Here is a 22,570-nt window from a genome sequence, read left to right as displayed (position 1 = left end):
ACAATATAGTAAAGAAACACTGATAATTTTAGAAGTTTGCGATGTGATGTCGTAAATACACAAATTCTGTAGTATATTTAGTATCAGTATTGCACCCGTGCGAAGCCGGGGTGGGTAGCTAGTTGATTATAATATTCGACTATGATAATTACATAAACATAACCACATTACGGAAGGTGTGACTCAAATATCCAAATAACCTATAAATAAAAGATTCGACTGAGTATCGCTAACGTGCTCCTCAGAATTGTTCCGTTCCCTTCCGTTCCGTTACTTTGTCATGGATCCTGTGCTCAGAACCGTACCAAACTTTCACCAAATTACCCCTGAAGTATATATTTTATAATAAAAAAAGAATTATTAAAATTGGTTAACGTGATTTTCAGTTATTCACCTATTTGTCGCGCATATACATAATGCAAATTTAAGACTTATGTCGTTTTCACATGGATACCATCATCGGAAAAAAAAGTAAAAAAAATGGGACCCCACGGGAAGCACTACCTTTCAAACAAAAAAAAATTATCAAAATCGGTCCACCCAGTGAAAAGTTATGAGGTAACAAACATAAAAAAAAAAAAAAAAAAAAAAAAAAAAAAAAAAAAAAAATACAGACGAATTGATAACCTCCTCCTTTTGGAAGTCGGTTGATAAAACAGGAGAGATAAGTTACTAGTTAAGTCTGCTCCGCTTTGTAATTTATGACTTTTGGCTTACTGACTGACTTTAAAGTCAATAATCAGGATTTAATAAGCTGTCCCCTACGGCCACAAAACTCTAAGAATCCAAGAAAGAAGGATAGACTGACTCGTTAGCGGTGACGTCAGAAGTAATGACGATATCTCCTCCCCCTCCCCTCTGTTGTATACATCGTTGCTCTATGTTATTATAATCTTTGTATATTTCGTTTCCTGAACTCCTAATACTTTTAATATCCATCAATTACACATCTGGCGAGAACAACAACTATTTTGTTGACTGATATTTTTTTTAATCAATGATATCTAAAATATACTTGTTCTAAATAGATTACTAAAAGTCAACATCGCAAACGGAGCTCGCTAATTTACCATACTGCCGTAGTTGCCGTGCTCTATGCGAGCCGGTAGAACCTTGTTTTGTTTTATCACATACTGAGCATTAAATACCTGAGCCCTGAGGCCTGCACATAGCGTAAAGCGCTGAGTGCGCAGCGCAAACAGCGCTGACAGAGAAATGACCGCCGTACGTCATACTGACATCGACCGGGGACTAATGTGGACATGACTTAAAATTGCATTAAATATACTCTAAGAAAGTAAACTTCACAGCAGAGCGGTCTGAATGGTCAGTATGGGACTCTTAAACCGTTTCGGAAAGCAGCTCCTGAAACGTTTAGTATAAATAATAATACTTAATGACTTGGATGTAGACGTAGAGATTATTTACTCTCAGTGGTATATTTTTTCATGTAGATATACCTATATTATATATCTACTTTATACTAATTAACTCATGAATAATAATTAACTCGTTGAAAACCCAAATGATTAATAATAATAAAGTAACACTTGGCTTATCAGACGACAGCGATGTTCTCTTAAGTATTTTCATATGTTACTAATGATAACTAAATAAATATGAGACAAAATCACATACATTACTCTGATCCCAATGTAAGTAGCTAAAGCATTTATGTTATGAAAAATCAGAAGTAACGGCGGTACCACAAACACCCTGACGCAAGACAACATAGAAATCTAATGATAATCTACATTGACTCGGGAATTGAACCCGGGACCTCGGAGTGGTGTACCCATGAAAACCGGTGTACACACTACTCGACCACGGAGGTCGTTAACTGAGCTAGTAATTTTTTTTAGTCGTAGATTATTGTACCAATTGTACCATGGATATACTTGAATAAGCTGCAAACAGTATGTCTACATTGTAGTATTAAATGAATACGGTACTATAATATCAACCATTTACGTTTTGATACATTTATCAGTATTATTCAATAGGTTAGTAGTAGGAGTTTCGGGTTAGCCGTGGTGTATTCAAAGCCGATATTAACCGCGATAAAAATAAAATTTGAAATAGAAATCCCGGACTAATCCACGCTAAACGTTCGCGCGCGCTCCGAACTGGCTGACCAACAAAAACAAAGCATTAGAGCAGCAGCTCTTTGTCGTATTTTTGCCGAGTGCGAGTGACTCTGACAGAGGGCGCCTTATGACGCAGATTTTTTTCTTTCATGCAAGCCGACCGCCGGCCGCTTCATTTCGGTCAAATGACTGCCCGACTTCAATAGTTCCCGGCCTGATAGATGACTTGTTGTTTTTCGACTTCGTATTTTGGATGGGGATTCAAATTAGTTCGAATCGATTTACCGAAAATTTTAAACAAATTTAATATTAAGAAAATGTAGAAAGTGCTGCATTAGAGTGCATGTAGGAATCACCTGCTTCGTTTGAAGTCTCTTATAGCGTCACTATACATAAACTATACAGTTAATAATTCATTAAAAGTATTTCACAAATTAAATTCCTGATTGTTATAAAAATAGCCAGGCGCAAGATTTTTTTTTTATTAGTACGAGTATTTGCATCACGAATCACAGCGAAATGACAATTATACTTTTAAAAGATAATTAACACATTTACGTCATATTTTTTTATTATTTGAACTAATTATCATGTTTGAACGCTATGTCCTTGTTATTTATTATTTTTTAAATCTTCTTACACTTGGAAGTAAATAATAAAAATATTTTAATACGAATAAATCCATAAATAAATTTTCTAAACAATTACATCCAGGTATGAAATAAAAACATATGCCATCTCTTGGCAAAAAGCTTAAAATAATAAATATATTTTATTGTTGCTAGTCACCAATAGATGTCACTATCAACGCTATAAAATATAAAACGCCAACTTCGAACTACACACTAGATGGCGCTTGGTATTATAAACAACTTTAGATATATAACCAAGAACTCTTTAAGATTTTTAACATATTATTAACAGCTTTTTAAATGGGACAATATTTTACTGCTGGACTCCATTACTAATCAAAAGTAAGTATTTTTTATGAGCTTTTTTTATGATATAGGTAGACCGACGGACAACCATAAGACGTGACCACTACCCGTGTTCATTAGTGACACAAGAAATTTTCACCTATCTCAGCAACCATAGGATCAATGTAGTTACACTGTCTCTCTCACCCTTCAAACTGGAACGCAACAGAAGTAAGTATTGCTGTTTTGCTGAACATATGATGAGTGGATACCTAACCAAGTGAGCTTGCAGAAAAGCCTACCCCCGAGTTAACCGACATTGCCCAATAAATGGATTTGTTTTTTTGTTTTTATGGAATAAGTTGGCGGACGTGCATATGGGCCACATGATGGTAAGTGGTCACCATCACCCATAGACAATGACGCTGTAAGAAATATTAACTATTCCTTACATCGTCAATGTGACACCAACCTTGGGAACTAAGATGTTATGTCCCTTGTGCCTGTAGTTACACTGGCTCACTCACCCTTCAAACCGGAACACAACAATACTGAGTACTGTTATTTCCCGGTAACATGTTATCCGCAGATTGTGGGTTCGTACCCTGAATAGCACTAGTGGATTCTGTATGCGTAACTTGTTTATAATTATTCATGGTGATGTATATAATAGTAGTCTACATTGTTTTATCCACCATTAAGCATTAAAACAATGTAAGGGAATTCCTAACCTTCTTATGTCCAGCAAGAGTCCCCTGGAGGTAGGGCTTTACACAAGCCCGTCCAGTGTGGTACCACGCACACATTAAACTAGGTAAAGATTTTGTGTTATAGTTTGAGCCATGAGTGAGCCAGTGTAACTACATGTATTAAAGACATAAAATCTTAGTTCCCAAGTTTGACCCGTTGAATTTGCAAGAAATGTAATAGATACTCTATTAAAATGGAGGAAAATAGTAACTACTGAGTTTTTTACTGGTTCTTCTCAGAAGAAACTACTTTTCGAACCGGTGGAAAATTAACATCTAATTCAACTTTCATGAGCCCTCCTGAACAGAGAATATTCTGATTTGGTGTCCCATATTTCTTACAGTGTCAACGTATATGGGTGACGTTGACTAGCTACTGAATCGAGATGGCCCAATGATTAAAACGCGTGCATCTTAAGCGATGATTGCGGATTCAAACCCAGGCAAGCACCGCATTCATGTGCTTAATTTTTTCTTTATAATTCATCTCGTGCTCAGCGGTGAAGGAAAACATCGTGAGGAAACCTGCATGTGACAAATTTCATAGAAATTCTGCCACATGTGTATTCCACCAACCCGCATTGGAACAGCGTGGTGGAATATGTTCCAAACCTTCTCAAGAGAGAGGAGGCCTTTAGCCCAGCAGTGGGAATTTACAGGCTGTTGTTGTTGTTGTTGACTAGCTACTACCGTCAGCCACCATCAGGTCTGCCTTCCTATGACTTTTTTATTTTTCTTGAAATCAAAAGCCTAGGGAAGTTTAATTTACGACTTACCATTAAACGCATTTCTCTCGTTGGTCAAAATTGTATCGCCCGTCACGTTTTCATATTATGTTGCCGTACCCTATCGTCACGTGAGCGAATTAATGATAACGACAAAAATGCTTACAAACATACACCTGTGTTGACTGTTACCCCGTTCTCGAAAACACAAACTTCCTTCGTGACCGCTCAGTGTAATGTCGAGTATGTCTAACAGTATTTGAATTGATCTCGCAGGTTTCGGCTCAGTTGCATGCAAGCAGTAATTGTTGAGCCTCGTAAAATTATAAGATTACTTGTAAGTACCATATTGATAAATTTTTTATTCGCTATACTACACTAGACAATTGTAATATATCATTATTAGTTCCCTACCTCCTAACTCTCCAAGCCTTCATTTTACCTACTTATGGTTTCTTAGATGTTTCTAAATAACTACTATCTAAAATGGCAAGTTTACTTAGTACTTATAATAATGATCGTTAGCAGAAGGTTATAGGCGAGCGCAATAGAACGCTTAATTTTTGCTTATAAATCATGCCGTGCTCGGCAGTGAAGGTAAACATCGTTAGAAAGCGGGTAATCCTGTTCAAATCTGCCACGTATGATTCGAACCACATCAGAGCTTCGTGCTTCGAGCCGAGGTGGCCCAGTGGTTAGAACACGTGCATCTTAATCGATGATTGCGAGTTCATAACCAGGAAAGCACCACTGAATGTTCATGTGCTTAATTTGTGTTTATAATTCATCTCAAACTCGGCGATGAAGGAAAAAGTCGTGTGGAAATCTGCATTTGTCTTATTTCACAGAAATTATGCCACATTGTGTTTCACCAATCCACGTTGGAACAACGTGGTGGAATATGTTCCAAAGCTTCTTCTCGAAGAGAGAGGAGGCCTTAGCACAGCAGTAGGAAATTTACAGGCTGTTGTTAAGAGCTTCGTGGTTGAAAATTTCAAAATTTCTTAATAGCGAAGCAACGTTTTACCCAGATTCAAAAGCTAGCAATTAAGGTTGATACTTTACCCGTAATTCGCCTAAAAAGTGTATTAAGTTGTCTTTAGAATAAATATATTAATTTCAGATTCCACTCAAATAATGCGGTCGTACTTACAACTATTATTTATGACGACAACGATATTCCTAACAACGAACCAGGCCAAGATATTGAGAAACAACGCACTCATGACCAAAATGGTTTCGAACTTCCGCAAAGAGAACGACTTCTCCGACGAGAAGGAAGAAAGTCATCTTATTTTAAACAAAATGCAAAACGTCCTGTGTAAAAACTTCCCGACGATTCCCTGCAACATGATCCAGCAAGACAAGGCGCTCAAAAAACTAATAGAAAAATCTATACAGCAAATCAACTACAAGAAGCTTTCTTTTGAGAAGACCACACCCTTTCCCGGATATTTGACTCTCTTCCCCATAGTCAGTAACGATTTGTCGAGCCAGCCGGCTCAGGATAAAGTTTACTTCGTTAAAAAGGACTATAGAAAAGACACGCATGAGAAAAGAAAAAAAATCAAGACCAAAACTCATACAGCGGTATACAATAGGAAGAAACTGCGTAAGTTTTACCCGCACAAAGTGAAATACAGGGATAAGACGAGCAGGATTAAGGAGGACTTCGCTGAAAATTCCGAGGAAAAACTCTCCATGTCTGTCGAAGTGCCGGACATGACGATGACGAGGAAGCACCAACACTTCTCGTACAAGATGGAACCCGTCGATCCGCCCGTTTGGAGGATAGACTACATGAAACACGGCGAGCCCAGCGTCAACATGTTCGGACAGGAGGACGGGTTTCATGGGTTTATGAAAACAGGACCGAACGTGATCGTAGACGGAAATGTTGACACGCGGAAAGACGTTCTCCACCCGGACGTCTACATTAAAAATAATTATATTAGAAAAAACGTAGATGCGAGGTCGGTTGCTGAATAATAGTTTTAATAAAAATTTAAGCGCAATTGTTTTTTATTCATAACCTAGTCCGATGACATGCGAGCAGGTGAAGTCGACAAACAGGCAAAGTTCGTGTCTTGAATGTAAAGTCATAATTGAAATACCCGTGCTTTTAATACAGGACAACTGTGTAAAAAATAAATTTGAATTATTATATAATTGCAGTACTACACGTGACATTTGACAATAAAATTAGATAAAAAAAAACTATAATGAAAGATTATCATTCATCCGATATGAATACCATATAACTTTGACAACTAAACCACTTAGCGTGTAAAATCATATAGTGTTATCATCGTTAATTGTAACTGGTTCCTAACAACGTAGGTAACAAATAATATTTACTGGTTTTTGCGTTTCGTATGTGTGAATAATTCGCACGGTGATATCACTATCGACCCGATATTACCGCGAAACTCTTGGTAACTTTTTAAATGGTGTTAAATTTTATTTAACTGATAAAATTATTAAAACAAATTTTGTTTTATCGATAAAACTACAATTATTTAACAAACCCGTAACAAATGAATATTTATAAATATTCTCATGCGATAGTGCTATCATTCGAAGCCGCAATATTAGTTAGTAAGGGTGTAAGCACATTTGTGGTACAGAATAATATAATAATTACGATCATTATAATAAATGAGTACTGTAACTAACTTAAGTTTATAAGTCGTTGTCATTAAGATATTAAAAATAATTTATTGAATTGAACTACATATTTGTATTTACCAATTAGTTTTAGGCTGTATGTATTTACGTAATGTTGTTTACAATAAAACCAATTGGTGATATGTTTTTAGTGTTTTTACTAATTAAACAAGTAATTAGTACAATGAACTGTCGTTAAGTAACTCAAGTAATAAAATGTTTCGCTTCGTCTAGCGACGTGATACGCCATTATGAACACGAGTCAATATAGCGAGCAGTTAATAAACAATGCAGACGCAACTTAACGCAGTGTCGCTCGACCTCTCTGAACTTCCATATCTCTCTTATGTCACATTCGAGTAGTGTGAATACGTACACTGTGACAATGTCTCGGCCTGTGCTCTCCACTCACGTGCTAGATATATCCACAGGCCGCCCGGCTGCGGGAATGTTCGTTGAATTATACAAGAAGAAAGACAACGGCTGGACGCTATGGCACAATACAGTGACATCTAGCGATGGAAGGATACAGTTTCCGTTTTCAAAGGAATCTATGGCTGAAGGAACGTACAAACTGAAATTCAACGTCGAGGATCATTACACGAGAAGCAATCAGGAAACTTTGTACCCGTATGTGGAAGTAAGTATGCCGAGAGTGCTTCTTTACATTTTAATGTAATTTAAAATTCAGTAAAAACATTAAAACATCGATATAACAAATATTCTACGTTTTTGTGGGCTTCTTAAATAACGATAATCTGTAACATTTCTAAAGCTATTGGTTGAAATGGGAAATTAACAGCAATTTTATTTTAATCAGAATATTTTAAACAATTAAATTGCAATAAGGTTCTTGTTTACTTTTCTCACTTTTTAAAACACAAGTCGTAGCAACCATTCACCTTCGTTAATAATAAGGAATACATAATACTATAAGCTGTCACATGGACTTTCCTACAGAGCTTTCCAAGGACATAATATTAAGTTGTATAGTACGACACAAATTAGATGTAGCATCGGAAAATGCAATGGAATGAAAATAAAACCGATTACTGCCGATTTACACAACCAATACAAATAGTTCCCTATCGCGCCATTCGACGCTATTCGTCGCTATAGATTCTCGCGTCAGAGAAAGCAAGTGCATGTAAATGGAGTGTCAAATTGACGAATATATTAGTTCATATGATATTACAAGTTATTACGTTTGAGCAAAGGTCATATTCGCATGAGAAATAAATATTGATAATTTGGCATAGAGTACTCAATTCGGATGTGATCGGTTTTACGAATTTTGCCGATGCTACATCTAAGTTGTGTCGAACTATACATAAATATGTTATAGTCGCTAAAACTAAAAATAATTACCTAGTAGTCAAAAAATTGTAAGACGCGAGAAACGACTTTGTTTTGTATAACGTAGATTTGTTTTCATTTACTTTCAATGAAGGAAGTGTATTTAAATTGTATGAATAAATATTAATATTATTTAAATTATCTAAACAAAGAATTATCATTTATTTCAGATTGTTTTTAAAACGAAAGAAGACGAACACTACCACATCCCGTTACTGCTCAGCCCGTACGGCTACTCCACCTACAGGGGAAGCTAAAAATGACATACTCAACATTCACGTACAAATATTTTCTATGCATTTAAGATTATGTTTATCAACAATGAAACCATAAAATATACTATTTTCAAAAAATATGCTTTTTTAAATCTAATTGAACGCTTGAGATCAGACATCAGTTCAAGGTAATGGAGGACAGATATCTATGGCCAATTACTACTTGCAGGAATACAGTTTATTAAAGAATTTCAGATTGTGCGAAGGGATCATAATGAGACGATAAACGTACAAACTTTTCTTCGGTTTGATATTTTAAAAATTTAAAAATGATTTTCTTACTACAGAAAATAAGCATGCACTAAAATGACTACTATCTGTATTTTCATTTGATATCGAGTAGGTATAATATAGGTACCATTATATTTTACAAGGTCAACAACTTACAATATTAATGACATAAACAAGTGTGCTCTAATCCTTCAAATTCCTTTCCGTGTCAACGTCCTTGTTACAACGTTTTACTTGGATCAAACAATAATTGGTACAAGCTCATTTTATAACATTCAAATTATAAATAAAAGACGACATCAACAATTAACAGTTTAATTAAGGTGATAGTACAAATGATATAATTCTAATTAATATTCTAAAGATCTATATTTACATAAAACCTAATTCCTATTTCGTATACACCTAACTTGTAAAGATCTAAAATTAAATAAATCTCTGCTATTTTAAGTTTATACACACTAACCTACAGAAGGCATTTATTTAAATATTTCTAATATATTTAAATGCATAATGAAATAAAATAATTAATATTTTATTCTTAGATGTAAAGTCACGCCACCTCCTCGTAAGAGACGAAATATATTAAGTAATTAATAAGTAAAATAAAATATTATTTTGTTCTTATAACCAAGAAACTATAAAGAAAAATTAAATTACATCAAAATCATCAACGGAAACACTGGTTTTAAAATAAAATTGAAAAACTGTTCATGTGCGTAATAAATTCATAAAAAAAAAACTTATACATTTTAATTTATTTTTATTTGAACGCTCCCAATGGTTGTCTTTTGAAACACTGAGATGCACTACGACTCGTTAAAGTTAAAAATACATTTTACAAATACACCTAACATTTTATTTAAAAAAATCATACGCTACAAGAATTTCGCTCATTGATAATTCATATTAAAACAATTGAACTTTGATTGGCACGCAGACTCGCCGCCGGCCGGTTCTGTAATATAAATGGTCACATTCGTCAGTAAGCTGTACGCCAAGTTTCACCGTTTCTTCGTAATGTCACACACAAAATATCACAGGACGTATCACAGTTTGTTCTATGGCAATAATGTCCAACTAAGTCTCAAATAGTCCGTACAATGTCCGAAGCTGCTGATTTTGCTGGATGAACTAAATTATGCGCTACACTTCAACTTTTTTGGAATAATTTTGCAATGTTCGAAATAGAATGTAATCTTTGATGAAAATCTACAACCACATTGAGTGCATTTGTACAAGCCACAAGTCTGTTTACAAGTTTCAGTATTTACAACAAATATATTAATATGATGTCAACTAAAACAATCTTGTAATGAGACATGTAGCTATTATATATTCTGTAAAGAAATATGAAATTTTGCTGTAAAAAACATATGAGCATTAATTCCACCGATGATCACATTTTCTCCATTAATATTTACCTCAGTGATACCTGTAGGGGAAGTTTATGTAAAGATAATAATAGTAAATGACATCTTCGTATAAAACTCACCAGATGTTAGCCGGGCATATCTTTAGCGCTGGCCCATTGAAGCTTAGCGGCGCCACATCTAGTGTAGTGAACACAGAATCAAACGATTAGACAGTGCGTGTATTCGCCGCAATGACCGACCAAAACCAAATTACCCATAAAGCCACTTCTAGGCGTTTTATGTCCAGAAAGTGTTGCAGTTAAAATTTAGAGTGGTTCTTCCTTGTTACACAAAAATTTTCTTGTGTATCATCTCAGAAATACATCATAACAAATTAATAATCAAATTGCGTTTACAAGCTGTTGGTTTAATTAATAACATTATATATAACTCTTTTAGTACCAAGGTTGCCTGTGCAAGACTTCTTGTCATATGTTTTAAGACAAATAATAAAAGTGAAAGTAAGTATATTTTACAACAAAACTGCTTTATCAGATAAAATACTGACCTCAAGCCATTGAAGCTGCAACAAAAACCTTTTAGTAGGAAAAATTAAAAATGAACCCACCTATTTATTTCCTTCTTCTTGTCCCACTACCTCTTTGTATCTAGCTATCATGAGCTTTTTGACCGTGTCTCGGTATGTAAGTCCAGGTGTAGGAGTGTATATGCCTCTTTTCTGTCCCAGTCCAGCCAAGCTCGGTCTTTGTTCTGCTTCGATGGGGGCTATCCTGCCTTGCTCCTCTTTACCAAGACCACGACCCTCTGACCAACCCATCTTTTGTAACATTTTTCCCCCTATAGTATCTACAACTGATGGTGGGGGATGTGACACAACAGGTGCATGGACCTCAGGTGGCTCATATCGTTTTCTGATCGGAGGTGGGTCATCTTCCCCAAACTTCATTCGCCTTTCTGCAGCCCTGTCTCGGTATCCATTGGTCTGAGGCATCAACTCACTCTTTTTCCTAAAATCTGCCAGATTTTGCTTATGAAGGTCTGATAATGTTTTATGCTTTGTTAATACTTCAGTCGAGGGAAACTTTCTTTTACAAATCAAACAAGTGAGTTTTGACCAATCTATTATGCCTTCATCACTATCAAACATGTTTATTTCAGACTTTTTCAAAAGGAAATCATCAGTAGAGATAGGTGGAGGAGACAGTTCCCTGACATGGGTGAGTGAGGGAGATGGTCCAGCTCCCAGCACCGAAAAACCTATATCGGCAGAACCTTTGCTAGCTCCGGTATCGAGCGGTTGTTCCATGACTATATTACTCTTAGCATTTTCTTTTTTCTGATTTAAAGTACGAGCCCATCTCTCCATATCTTTGGCTATCTTTTTGGCAACCTTTACTTTATCTTCTTTATCTTTCTTTTTCTTTTCCTCGGGCTCTTTTGTGATGGTATTGTCTGCATTTGGTTGTGGAGGATTTTGTAGCTTAGGTTGGTCTGTATTTGTAGAGTTCTGTGATGCAACAATATATGTAGAGCTAGTAGAGTCCCAATACATGTATTGATTGGTCTGACTGTTAAAAAAGTATTGAGTATTGCCATCATAGTATAACCCCGTTGCTGGATCATAATAGTAACCAGATGTCTCGTCATACATAAAAGTTCTGACATCTGGTGCGCTGTATATAGTTTTACCATCACCAGTGGGAATGTTAGCAACAGGAGCAGCTTGGGCTGACGAGGCCACAAAAACTGGCACAGATACAGGAGTCCAAGCCATCTGTCTGGCTTGAGCGGCTGAGATAGCCGATTGAGCAACGGCTGCAGCTGCATTCACTCTGTCAGCTTCAGACATTGCTTGTGTGGAGTTAAAACTACCCATTTGTCCATAATAATTAGAGTATTCTGAATTAGAATTAACTGGCTTTTGTACTTTTTGTGGTTCATTATAAAAAGTTATGAGTACTTCTCTACCATCAATTTTCAAAGGAGGGTCTAAAGACACCAGTTCTGAATATGCTGCCGTTGAATCAGCTATTGAATTGAAATTAATGTATGCAAGGCACTTTGATGCACCAGTTAAGGTTTCTCGTCCAATAGTTATACCGGCAATGGAATCTAAAACTGTTTTGGAACACCAGTCTTTTATAGCTTCTAATATTTTCTCCTCAGTTGTAAGGGCATCTAGTCTTCTGAATAACAATCTCTTTGTTATACCAGAATTTGACTCAGAAGCACTACCTCTTTCTGAATCACCCCCATATACAACCCCTTCTGATCTCTTTCCCTGGCAGTTACGTCTGTAACATACTTGTCGTCTTTTAAAGTTGTATGAGCCACACTTACAAAACCAATCGCCTGGGGAAGCGTTGGCTGCTTGGTCGTCGTGCTTTTCTCTGTCAAATTTACCATCAAAGCCTTCTAAATTATCTTGACGCTCGCGACTACCGGAGCGGCTGCTGGACAAGGACTCGGCACATTTTTCAAAGTCACCACTGATAGTGGGGGGCGAAGGCGCATTGGGAACATCTTTATCATCGTAGCGGCGAGGCGATCGCCTCCTATCGCGCTCACGGTCACGCGTCTTGTCGTAGCGCTCGCGGCGATTATAACGATCCATTTCACGATCACGATCGCGATCGCGACGTTCCCGATCACGATCGTATCTTTCGTGACGTTCGCGACGATCTCTTTGCCGATCTCTCGGAGACAACGGCCTACTTCTGTCGGGACTAGCGCTGCGACGGTTCTCCCACACAGGAGACCGGGGCCTCTCCTCACCCCAGCGGGATGTACGCTCGTCTCGACCTCTCCACGACATCGCAATGCCTGTGAACATCACACATAATGAAACAAACGTACTCACAAACCCTTTGACGTTGATCCCAAGTTTCGATCATCCGTGAGCCCTACAAGTACAACGACGAAAACCTGTTCCTTACGTTATGTTTTTTTACCTGCTGAAACTTTCCTGTACAACAGTTAATCCTTAGAGCACCTAAAAGACTTATACTTTTAATATCAATGAATCAAGACTAAAAAATATCATGTAGTTGAACATTACTTATGTACTGTTCGCCATATTTAATATTTTTTCACTTATCATAGACAACAGACTATCCAAAGGGAATGGAATAACTAAATTTATTAGATCTATTGCAAAATTGTATGAATTTTGCAATAGATTGGGTCTATTTATTGTGAAAAATCCTTACTAATAATATCTTACAATAAATTAATAATAATAAATTGATTAATAAAATAGTAAATATTATTCCTAAAAATAAGGGTACATGTAGACTATAAACTTAAAGGTATTTTTTGTAGAATATTTAATTTAATATATAAAAAATTTAGATACTATCCTTTTTTTTAATAGTGTTTAATTTATAAAATGGTCTCGCAACAAATATTGGTAAAACTTTAGAAAACATCGTATTTCCAATGAAACTGTAGCCTACCATACATTTACATTTTCGATTTAAAAAAAAAATCTCGAGGGTCAAAATATCATGAATTTGAATTTTTACACGCCTATGACCACCAAACATCATATTTATTTAATAATCTTAAATCTATCATTTACTAAGAACGACCACCAAATAATTAAGATAAAAAAATACATTATAGGAAAATCAAGAGTTTAATTAAGTCAGAAGTTTGATAATTGATTATGCATATCATTCATTAATTTGACAAACCTTAAAAATTAATACCTTATAAACCTAATATCTTTCATTAGTATAGTTATCAGTATTTTATTTCTTCAAAACTATTTTTATTTATCTAATGTGGTCAATATTATTAGTTATATTTGTTTCAAGTAAAATTGATGTGATCAATATTATATAGTAGAAAGAATAAAACAAGAAATGGAGAACACAAAATGTAGGAAAAGAAACACAGTTAGTACAAGTGTAACATTTTATTTTGAATATTTTATTTGCCTATCATAACTATTCTACTTAAATGTAAGCAGAGTAACATAATAAAAATATTACTTGACAGCAAAATCACAGCTCATATCAATTCAATTTCTACAAGTAAATACAGAAATGAAAAATTTCTTACATTCCTATTAGCTTTCTTTAACCTTATTCCACCTCACCTACAAATGTTGTTATGACATTTAAATTTAAACAAAGTGTTTTCTTCTGTTGAATGTCATATAAATTAATGATGTACGAAAAGGATTACATTTATAAGTTGAAAACAATAATTGTTTCAATATTACTCAAATCCATCTAAATTTCAAGGAAAAATCCAGAAGTTAGCCAGTTAGCTTTTATAAGAAAATATGTTGACATTTTGAAGAAAAAAAATGTATTTAATTTATCATAAAATCAAAGTAATGTATAATAAACATGTGATATTTTTTCAAATCATCATGACATTGTCAGAATACTTTGCACGCAAGCAGCAGTGACATGCCTATTAAAAATAATATTTAGCTGATTCTTGAAAATTCATTCCATAACCAAACATATAAACCACACTAATACATTTTAAATCTATTTTTAATATAATATCTAGCAACACTATCACGATAAACTCACTTGAAAAAGTTGAACAATTTGTTTTTAAAATTCATTTTAAAAGATCATAATTTTCTAAAACTATTTACACAAATTGATACATGTTTAAAATTTCATAGATAATATTTACTTTATTGGCTAGCAACACTAGATTGAAATGCAACACTTATAATATTAAATACTTGATTTTCTTTCAATTCAATTTAAGGCTAGATTTAGTTTTTTAATAATACAAGCTAAGCTGACAAATAGCTCACAGCTTTGATAAATGTATTTTTAAAAGTATGCAAAATGCTATTTTTAGTGTACGGGGTACACCATTGAGCTATCATTACATTCAAGTCAAACTCTAGTTTCGTATGCCTTGTTATTTTATTTCAGTATTTATGCAATTTATATCCTTCTAGGCATTTAACATTACCAACTAGCGAGTAGCAATCACTACAATAATGTTACATTCTTTGAAATACATTGTTAATCCCCATCTATTCTAAAATATCATATATTTCAATGTTCAATCAAAATTTAACTTTATCAATATAAACAAAAATGAATACTATTGTGTGTCCCGTAAGAACTACTATTAAAATTCATACAATTTAATTAAAAATGTTGACAATATGATATATAATAAATTGGACAATTAATTATATGCAATCCCATTTTTTGTTTGATGCTTAACAAAATGATGTAAACTACTATTTGATTTAAATAATTATATATAGGTAAATATTTATAAAATAATCATATGACTGATCACTAAACATGGGGCAGTTAAATCTTTGTTCAGAAATTGTTGATGCTAGTACGAATCATTTTGATGTTGAGGCATCAACAAGTCCTAATACGTACCAGGCTTCAACTAATAATAACTAAATCCTTATCTACTAAAAAACATCAAGAGTCACAACTCATAAAAGTAACAATAAAGAAATGTAAAAATAAATCTATCGGTTGACGTTTACACACTAAAAACAAACTATAAGAGTCACTAATTCTCTTCTTCATTAACACATAGAAATCCAAATCAAACAGGAACAGGGTGTCACTATGACTCGACAATTCAACTGATTGAATCGTCCGAGTCATAAGTGAAAAGCCGGCGCTATTCGTGTCGGCCGGTCAAAAGGTGCTCCCGTAGGGTGCAGATCTCACGCTCGATGTTCTCCCTCGCAGCTGCCTCAAAGCCCTCAAACTCCAGCGTGTTGTACAGTTTGGGGATTTGGACAAATTGGTTCAATATCTACGATCAAAAGAATTATATTTTTGATAACAAACAACACAACAACAGCTTGTAAATTCCCATTGGCCTCCTCTCCCTTTGAGGAGGTTTGGAACGTATTCCACACTGTTCCAATGCGGGTTGGTGGAATACACATGTGGCAGAATTTTGATGAAATTTGTCACATGCAGGTTTCCTCACGATGTTTTCCTTCACCGCTGAGCACGAGATGAATTATAAAGACAAATTAAGCACATGAACATGGGTTTGAAACCGTAATCATCGGTTAAGATGCACGCGTTCTTACCACTGAGCCATCTCGACTCTTTATATTAGTAATTAATTCACTGGAAATAAAATTTCTTAGTTCAAAGCTCATTTCAATGGCAGGAGGAGTAAGGACAAAGAAATAATTTCGACCTCGAAATGACATGATACCATCGTTTATGCGTCAACTTTGGTTAAGTATCTGTCATCTACCTCATTTCGCTAATAAATCTGATTTATATGAGTATGTTGATGGTTTGAGAGGAGGGTGGGGTCACCTTGATCCTGAGCTCGACGTAGTTCTCCTGCGTGAGGTTGGCGTACTCGGCGCGCACGAGCTTGGCGTGCGCGTCGTACTCCTCGCGCGACGCCGCCATGACGGCCAGCTCGCAGTCGCCGAAGAGCTGCAGGTCGCGCATGGGAGCGCCGCCCGCCGCGCCGCCGCCCCCCACAGGCCCCGGCGCCGAGCACGACACTGCCGATCCACACCATGGTCACTCACCATCCGACAGATTACCGTGCGCATTGAGTGAGGGGTTGTCCATCAATCACGTGAGGCTTGAAAGGGGGAGGGGGGCTCACCATCCGACATATTACCGTGCGCATTGACTTAGGGGCTGTCCATCAATCACGTGAGGCTTGGGGGGGGGGGAGGTGTTTGATAAAAATCACTCACCATCCGACAGATTACCGTGCGCATTGACTTAGGGATTGTCCATCAATCACGTGAGAGGGGGGGGGGGTGTTTGATAAAAATCACTCACCATCCGACAGATTACCGTGCGCATTGAGTTAGGTTGTCCATCAATCACGTGAGGCTTGGGGGGGAGGTGTTTGATAAAAATCACTCACCATCCGACAGATTACCGTGCGCATTGACTTAGGGATTGTCCATCAATCACGTGAGGCTTTAAAGGGGGGGGGGAGGTGTTTGATAAAAATCACGAAAATAACACAAGGGGGAGGGGTGTAGTAAGATATCTCGTGTATTTATTTTTTTCGTGTAATGCGTGATTTTTTAAACAAATACGGTCCTTAATTTCAGAATGAAATAAGATTGTAGTTTATACCTGTATTTAAATTAAGATAATATTCAGAAAATTTTAAGTATCGTTGTAGGTACTAAAAATACACGTGATGTTGAGAAGGGGGAGGGGTGGTCTTAAACCTCACTACGTGTCACCAATGGGGGAGGGGGGGTTAAAAAATGCTAAAAAAGATCACGTGATTAATGGACAACCCCTTACGTAGTGGCAACACTACCAACTTCCAGAATACAAAACTAATCCATAGAAAATGCCAATTTGTATGTACAACTATAGTCTGTTCGCGTTAAGAATGCAGTGAGTTGTCATTCTTTACCGGCCTGACTCCGCCGCCTGACCAATCAAATCTTTTCAAATTACAAAGTCAAGTTCACATTTAATTAATTATAAACTGATATTTTTATTTTTATAATTTAAATTTTGTTTATTTATAAATTTATATTTAATTTATTCAAGCTGTACACGTAATAATTAATGTAACCTATAGCTACAAGATGACGTTATGTCAAAATATGTAAATTTCTACATCGTGATGGCAAGATTCGCAAACGATTGTATATAGTGTTAAGAATTTTGTTGATTAATACCCCGATTCGATTTTTTATTTTAATGTGTATTTTTTAAATTAATTATACTTAGTCTTTAAAACAAATATAATTTGTTGGAATTTTAACACAAATATGCATACACCTTCACCCTGCTGTTAAAAAAGATTTGATTGGTCAGGGGGCGGAGTAAAGCCGTTAAACAATGACAACTCACTGCATTCTTAACGCGAACAGACTATAGTGGTATTTACCCAAACCAAAACGACTTAATTCTGTTTTGCTGAATTAATAATTTTGTGGTATGAAATTTCCCGGTTCGATTCCCGGTCGAGTCGATGAAATAAAAGTTAATTAGTTTTCCATGTTGTCTTGGGTCTGAATATTTGTGACCATCGTTACTTCTGATTTTTCATAACACAAGTGCTTAAGCTACTAACGTTGGGATCAGAGTAATGTATGTGATGTCCAATATTTATTTATAGTATGAAAGTTGTTTATATACCCGGTAGACCTGCGCTGGAGCCACAGCTGCCACACCACGCTTCGTCGTCAGTTAACAGAGCTAGCACGTACGCCGTCAGATCTTGCTGGAAGATATTATGTTTGAAATAATTAGTAAAATTGTTTGATAATTAAAAAAAAAAGTGAAAACTAAGTATTACTTCAGATAATACAACAACAACAACAACAACAACAGCCTGTAAATTCCCACTGCGGGGCTAAAGGCCTCCTCTTCCTCAGAGGAGGTTTGGAACATGTTTTCCTTCACCGCTGAGCATGAGATGAATTATAAAGACAAATTATCATCGGTTAAGATGCACGCGTTCTAACCACTGGGCCATCTCGACTCTAGTATTGTCGATAATACAACACAAAGGCTTTATTATCTGACGAAATAGATTTAAAGCTTGAATTTCAGTTTGAGTGTAAGCCTTAAAAATTATTGAGAATTTGTTACTTACCGACTGTGGATGTAGATGCAACAAGTCTGCTAGCAGCTTCACGGTGAGCTCGGAAGGTGTGTGACGCAGAACTATTGCTAGTTTAAATGCGGCCGGCTGCATGACGTCTGGGATGCCCTTCAGCAACAGATTTTGCCACACCCCTGCCTATGAACATACATACATATATATGTTGCAGTAGTTATCATATCCTCATGGTATTTCAATCAGGCGTTAATGTATGTGTAAATTCTATGTAATATAAATTAATAATAATAATAGTAAATTCTATAAAAATACTGTCTCAATATTCAAAACTGATCATTTGTTGTTTATGTACAATGGTACATAAATGTCTCACTGAATCATACAAACATTGTTGTATGTGCATTTCCAAAGGTCCTGTCCTCAGAAAGCATTAAGACTTTTGGTTCTGTACATGACTATACCTACTCAGACACATTTAGAAAATATAATTTATAATAAATTAGCAAATATTTTACCTGATAAGCGATACAATTCCTTAATGAATGCCAGACGGAGTCCGGTGGGGCTGCATCCACAATTTCCTGCCAGGCCTGGTCGGCAGCCGGGGCCACGAGCGTCCCGCACGCATTGCGCCACATGCGGGACGCCGCACAGCCCTCGCGTTCCCCTGTGCACACACACACACAATCAGTACTAGTCTTTCATGATTAATTATAACATAAAAAAATATCTTCCAATATTGATAGAGAACATTAAAAAAAAAAAAAAACATTATATCATCAGTTATATTTCAATAAATATAATTAAGGCATTTAACACTATACAAAGGTAAGGCCAGAAAAAGAATCATCACCTATTGTGTTCTATTAATATATATTATGAAGTATGTAAAAAATTAAGTTAATAATCATTTAATTCTTATAAACAGTTATGAACCGAATGTAATATACAAAAGGAATATAATTTAACTATATTTAAAAAGCATAATAATATTTAAATTATATTGCGGTTGTTTTCACATTTCATGATGAATATGTTAAATCTTATTGATAGGACGGACCAAATGGTCAACTCATGGTTGTGTTTGCTTCTGTCTGTGGACTTAACCATTATAAGAATTTCATATATACACTATATTATCTTAATACACCGATCAACAGAAATCCTAAGATATTTCTGTTTGTAAGGCCATTAATTATTGTAAATTACTTTCAAATTGTATGTATATTGTAAGTTTAGTATAATTAGGACTACAACCTAAACCTTCTTACATTTATTGCCAAAAATGGTCATAAAAACTTATTTTATATTGTTATTATAATGTTGTATGATATACTGTTATTATAAGTGATAATACTGTTTTTTAAATTCAATACAAAATCCATTGTAAATTTGGTATTAAAAGAATTGATTATTTGTATAGATGTTGTAAATATTTTATAGACAACTGACAAAAAAACAAACTTTCCATTGATATTGTTAGTTACATCCTACTTGTTTAGAATCTAAAATAACAGTTGACTCCTGTGGAATAGTTTCATATCATGCAATGAATTCATTAGTGACATAAATAAAAATATACTTGTTTATATTGGTAGGCAGTAATTATGACATACAACGAGATTATCACCTCCCATATCAGGTTCTCTCCACCAATTGTTAATCGCCATTTCCAATGGTTTAATGTCCAAGCCCACCTGGAAAAATGTGACATTAATGCACTCGGTCACTCGCTAGCGCTTATATCCCATCTCATATCAGATATAATTTAATTTCGCTAATCACCTACTTAACTGGTAGCTATTAGTGTTTGTTAACTCGACATTTTAATAAAAAACTACAAGCCGACATTTAACTTTCTCGTTTTCCGAAGATTGTACAAAAATTTAATACTGAAATATAACCTTACAACGAGATCGTTTAAAATACTTTATTGAATTTGGAATAAATATGAAAACTAATTTTAAGTAGAACTTACAGAATAATATCCAAAAGTGGATCGGTTTAAGGTTATGACGATGTACTGAAGTGTTTTTAAACGTCACGAACGAGTCAACGATTTAGCGATTTAGGGCGAGCGAGCGCACTGCGCGAGTGTCATGGCGCCAGGGCGCGGGTGGGAACAAACTGGAAAGGTGCGGGGATGATGGGTAGTGCGACTCCATAGTGTTGAATTATTATATTTCTTTAATTTCCTAATTACCAATACCTAGACAATTGTACATTATAAAACTATGTACTTTTATTTGACTCATAAAATATTTTTGATATTTGCTAGAATACTGCGTTTTTTTTTAAATTAATTGCCAAATAAAATATTACGGATATTAACACAAACACACACAAAAAGGCGTAATTACTGAGTTTCTTCGCGGTTCTTCTCGGTAGAATCTACTTGCCGAACCGATGGTAGCTTCACTTAATTGTTAAATGACGATTCAAAAGTGCTAGTAAAAGCTTACTTTAATAAAGTTTATTTCGATTTGATTTGAGTAGATATCTATTAGTAGTATCCAAAACTCAATTGTAAGTATTGTCTACTGCCTACACTTAATATATACACCTGTAGGTACCTCCATTTATCATGTTATCATATAACATATGTAAGTTATTTTTTAGGATACATCCAAAGTAATAGATACATCACTGGTTTTCAAGGGCTAAATATTTTAAAAAAGCCTCGCTGTTCGTATATTGAAATTCTACAAAATAACTTAGATAAAAAAAAGACATTTCTCAGCTGATTTAAATTGATGAACTCTAAAGGCGTTTTTCGCTTTCTTATCTGATCAAAAAAATTATTGTAAGAATTATACAAGTACTGAAAAAATTAAATCCATTGGAACAAGGTCTGAAAAATAAAATGGATGAATTTAAAAACCATCAGTTTCCGGTAGAAAATGCTGTAGCTTTTATCGTTATGGAATCAGTGGCGTAGCTAGGTGAGGAAGGGCCCCGGTGCATAGAAAAAGAATCGGGCCCTCACTCCCTCTATATCATCGATCTTTAACACCCTTAAAATTACCCTTTAAAATTATAGATACATACAAATAGAAATCTTGTGTGGGTCGTGATTCTCTAGCTTCAGAAGCTAGAGGTTTAGTTAAGAGGGCCCCCTGAACTCTGGGGCCCTGGTGCATTGCACCACCTGGTCCTACGATAGCTACGCCACTGTATGGAATGTGTATGGTGAATTTAGAAAACGACCCTAATGTGTTAACGGCACTGTTTCGCTATAATTTTACCTTTAAAAATACGAGTTAAAAACCTCCTTTTTAAGTTAAAAAAGGCTTATTCAACTTACGACTTTTCTTACGGTTCAACCATTTATATTCCTATTGGTGGCTGCCATAAAAATACCAACTGACGCGTATCATATCAGGCTGGTATTTTGATTAAACTATTGTTTATTATTATTTTGATATCATATCAATAAAAAATATACACTACAATTAGACAAAGTTCGTAAATATGGTAGTCAGTGGAAGTGTATAGTAGTAGTAGTTAAAGAAAACATGGAATCCCTGTTTAGGTCTGGACCTCTGGGTAGCTAGGAATGCGGGGCGAAACTATAATAATATGTAACCAGCACTTACACCTTTGTTTGATGAAGAAAATAATTTTTTGACCAAAACGGTATTTTACA

General features: G+C 35.3%; 3 protein-coding genes across 9 annotated transcripts in view; 1 reads left to right on the top strand and 2 right to left on the bottom strand.

The window, feature by feature from the left end:
* The first annotated feature begins 5,627 nt into the window (after positions 1-5,627).
* On the top strand, positions 5,628-8,981 carry LOC124539156. Its single transcript, XM_047116453.1, has 3 exons — positions 5,628-6,368; positions 7,576-7,785; positions 8,672-8,981. Exons 1-3 carry the CDS (start codon positions 5,643-5,645, stop codon positions 8,756-8,758), a joined length of 1,023 nt encoding a protein of 340 aa, XP_046972409.1. The 5' UTR covers positions 5,628-5,642; the 3' UTR covers positions 8,759-8,981.
* A 327-nt stretch (positions 8,982-9,308) lies between these two features.
* On the bottom strand, positions 9,309-13,499 carry LOC124539155 (RNA-binding protein 5-A-like). 2 transcript variants are annotated; one of them, XR_006967016.1, is made up of 3 exons: positions 10,991-13,499; positions 10,503-10,560; positions 9,309-9,965 (listed from the first exon to the last, which is right to left on the bottom strand). XR_006967016.1 is itself a non-coding variant. In XM_047116452.1 (2 exons), the coding sequence occupies exon 2, from the start codon at positions 13,196-13,198 to the stop codon at positions 10,991-10,993; it is 2,208 nt and encodes a 735-aa protein (XP_046972408.1). In that variant the 5' UTR covers positions 13,199-13,206; positions 13,335-13,497; the 3' UTR covers positions 9,309-10,990. The 2 variants fall into 2 exon arrangements, 1 of the variants encoding a protein (XP_046972408.1); XM_047116452.1 differs by having other exon boundaries at positions 9,309-13,206; positions 13,335-13,497.
* Positions 13,500-15,606: 2,107 nt separating this feature from the next.
* The window catches only part of LOC124539242, a 16,393-nt gene continuing 9,429 nt past the window's right edge, over positions 15,607-22,570 (bottom strand). The window contains exons 1-7 of one of the 6 annotated variants that reach the window (XM_047116547.1): positions 20,903-21,057; positions 20,541-20,621; positions 19,440-19,591; positions 18,958-19,104; positions 18,498-18,582; positions 16,680-16,876; positions 15,608-16,155 (exon numbers count right to left, since the gene is read on the bottom strand). In XM_047116547.1, the coding sequence (XP_046972503.1) occupies positions 16,018-16,155; positions 16,680-16,876; positions 18,498-18,582; positions 18,958-19,104; positions 19,440-19,562 (690 nt within the window). In that variant the 5' untranslated portion in view covers positions 19,563-19,591; positions 20,541-20,621; positions 20,903-21,057 and the 3' untranslated portion in view covers positions 15,608-16,017. Of the gene's footprint in view, positions 16,156-16,679; positions 16,877-18,497; positions 18,583-18,957; positions 19,105-19,439; positions 19,592-20,540; positions 20,622-20,709; positions 20,839-20,902; positions 21,066-22,570 lie in introns of those variants that run through there. The other 5 variants (XM_047116545.1, XM_047116546.1, XM_047116544.1 and 2 more) reach the window with 5 other exon arrangements.

This window comes from Vanessa cardui, chromosome 22 (assembly GCF_905220365.1).
Source record: "Vanessa cardui chromosome 22, ilVanCard2.1, whole genome shotgun sequence".
Lineage (NCBI taxonomy): Eukaryota > Metazoa > Arthropoda > Insecta > Lepidoptera > Nymphalidae > Vanessa > Vanessa cardui.
The sequence above is the reverse complement of the archived record's forward strand: the minus strand, read 5'-3'. Positions and strand labels throughout refer to the sequence as shown.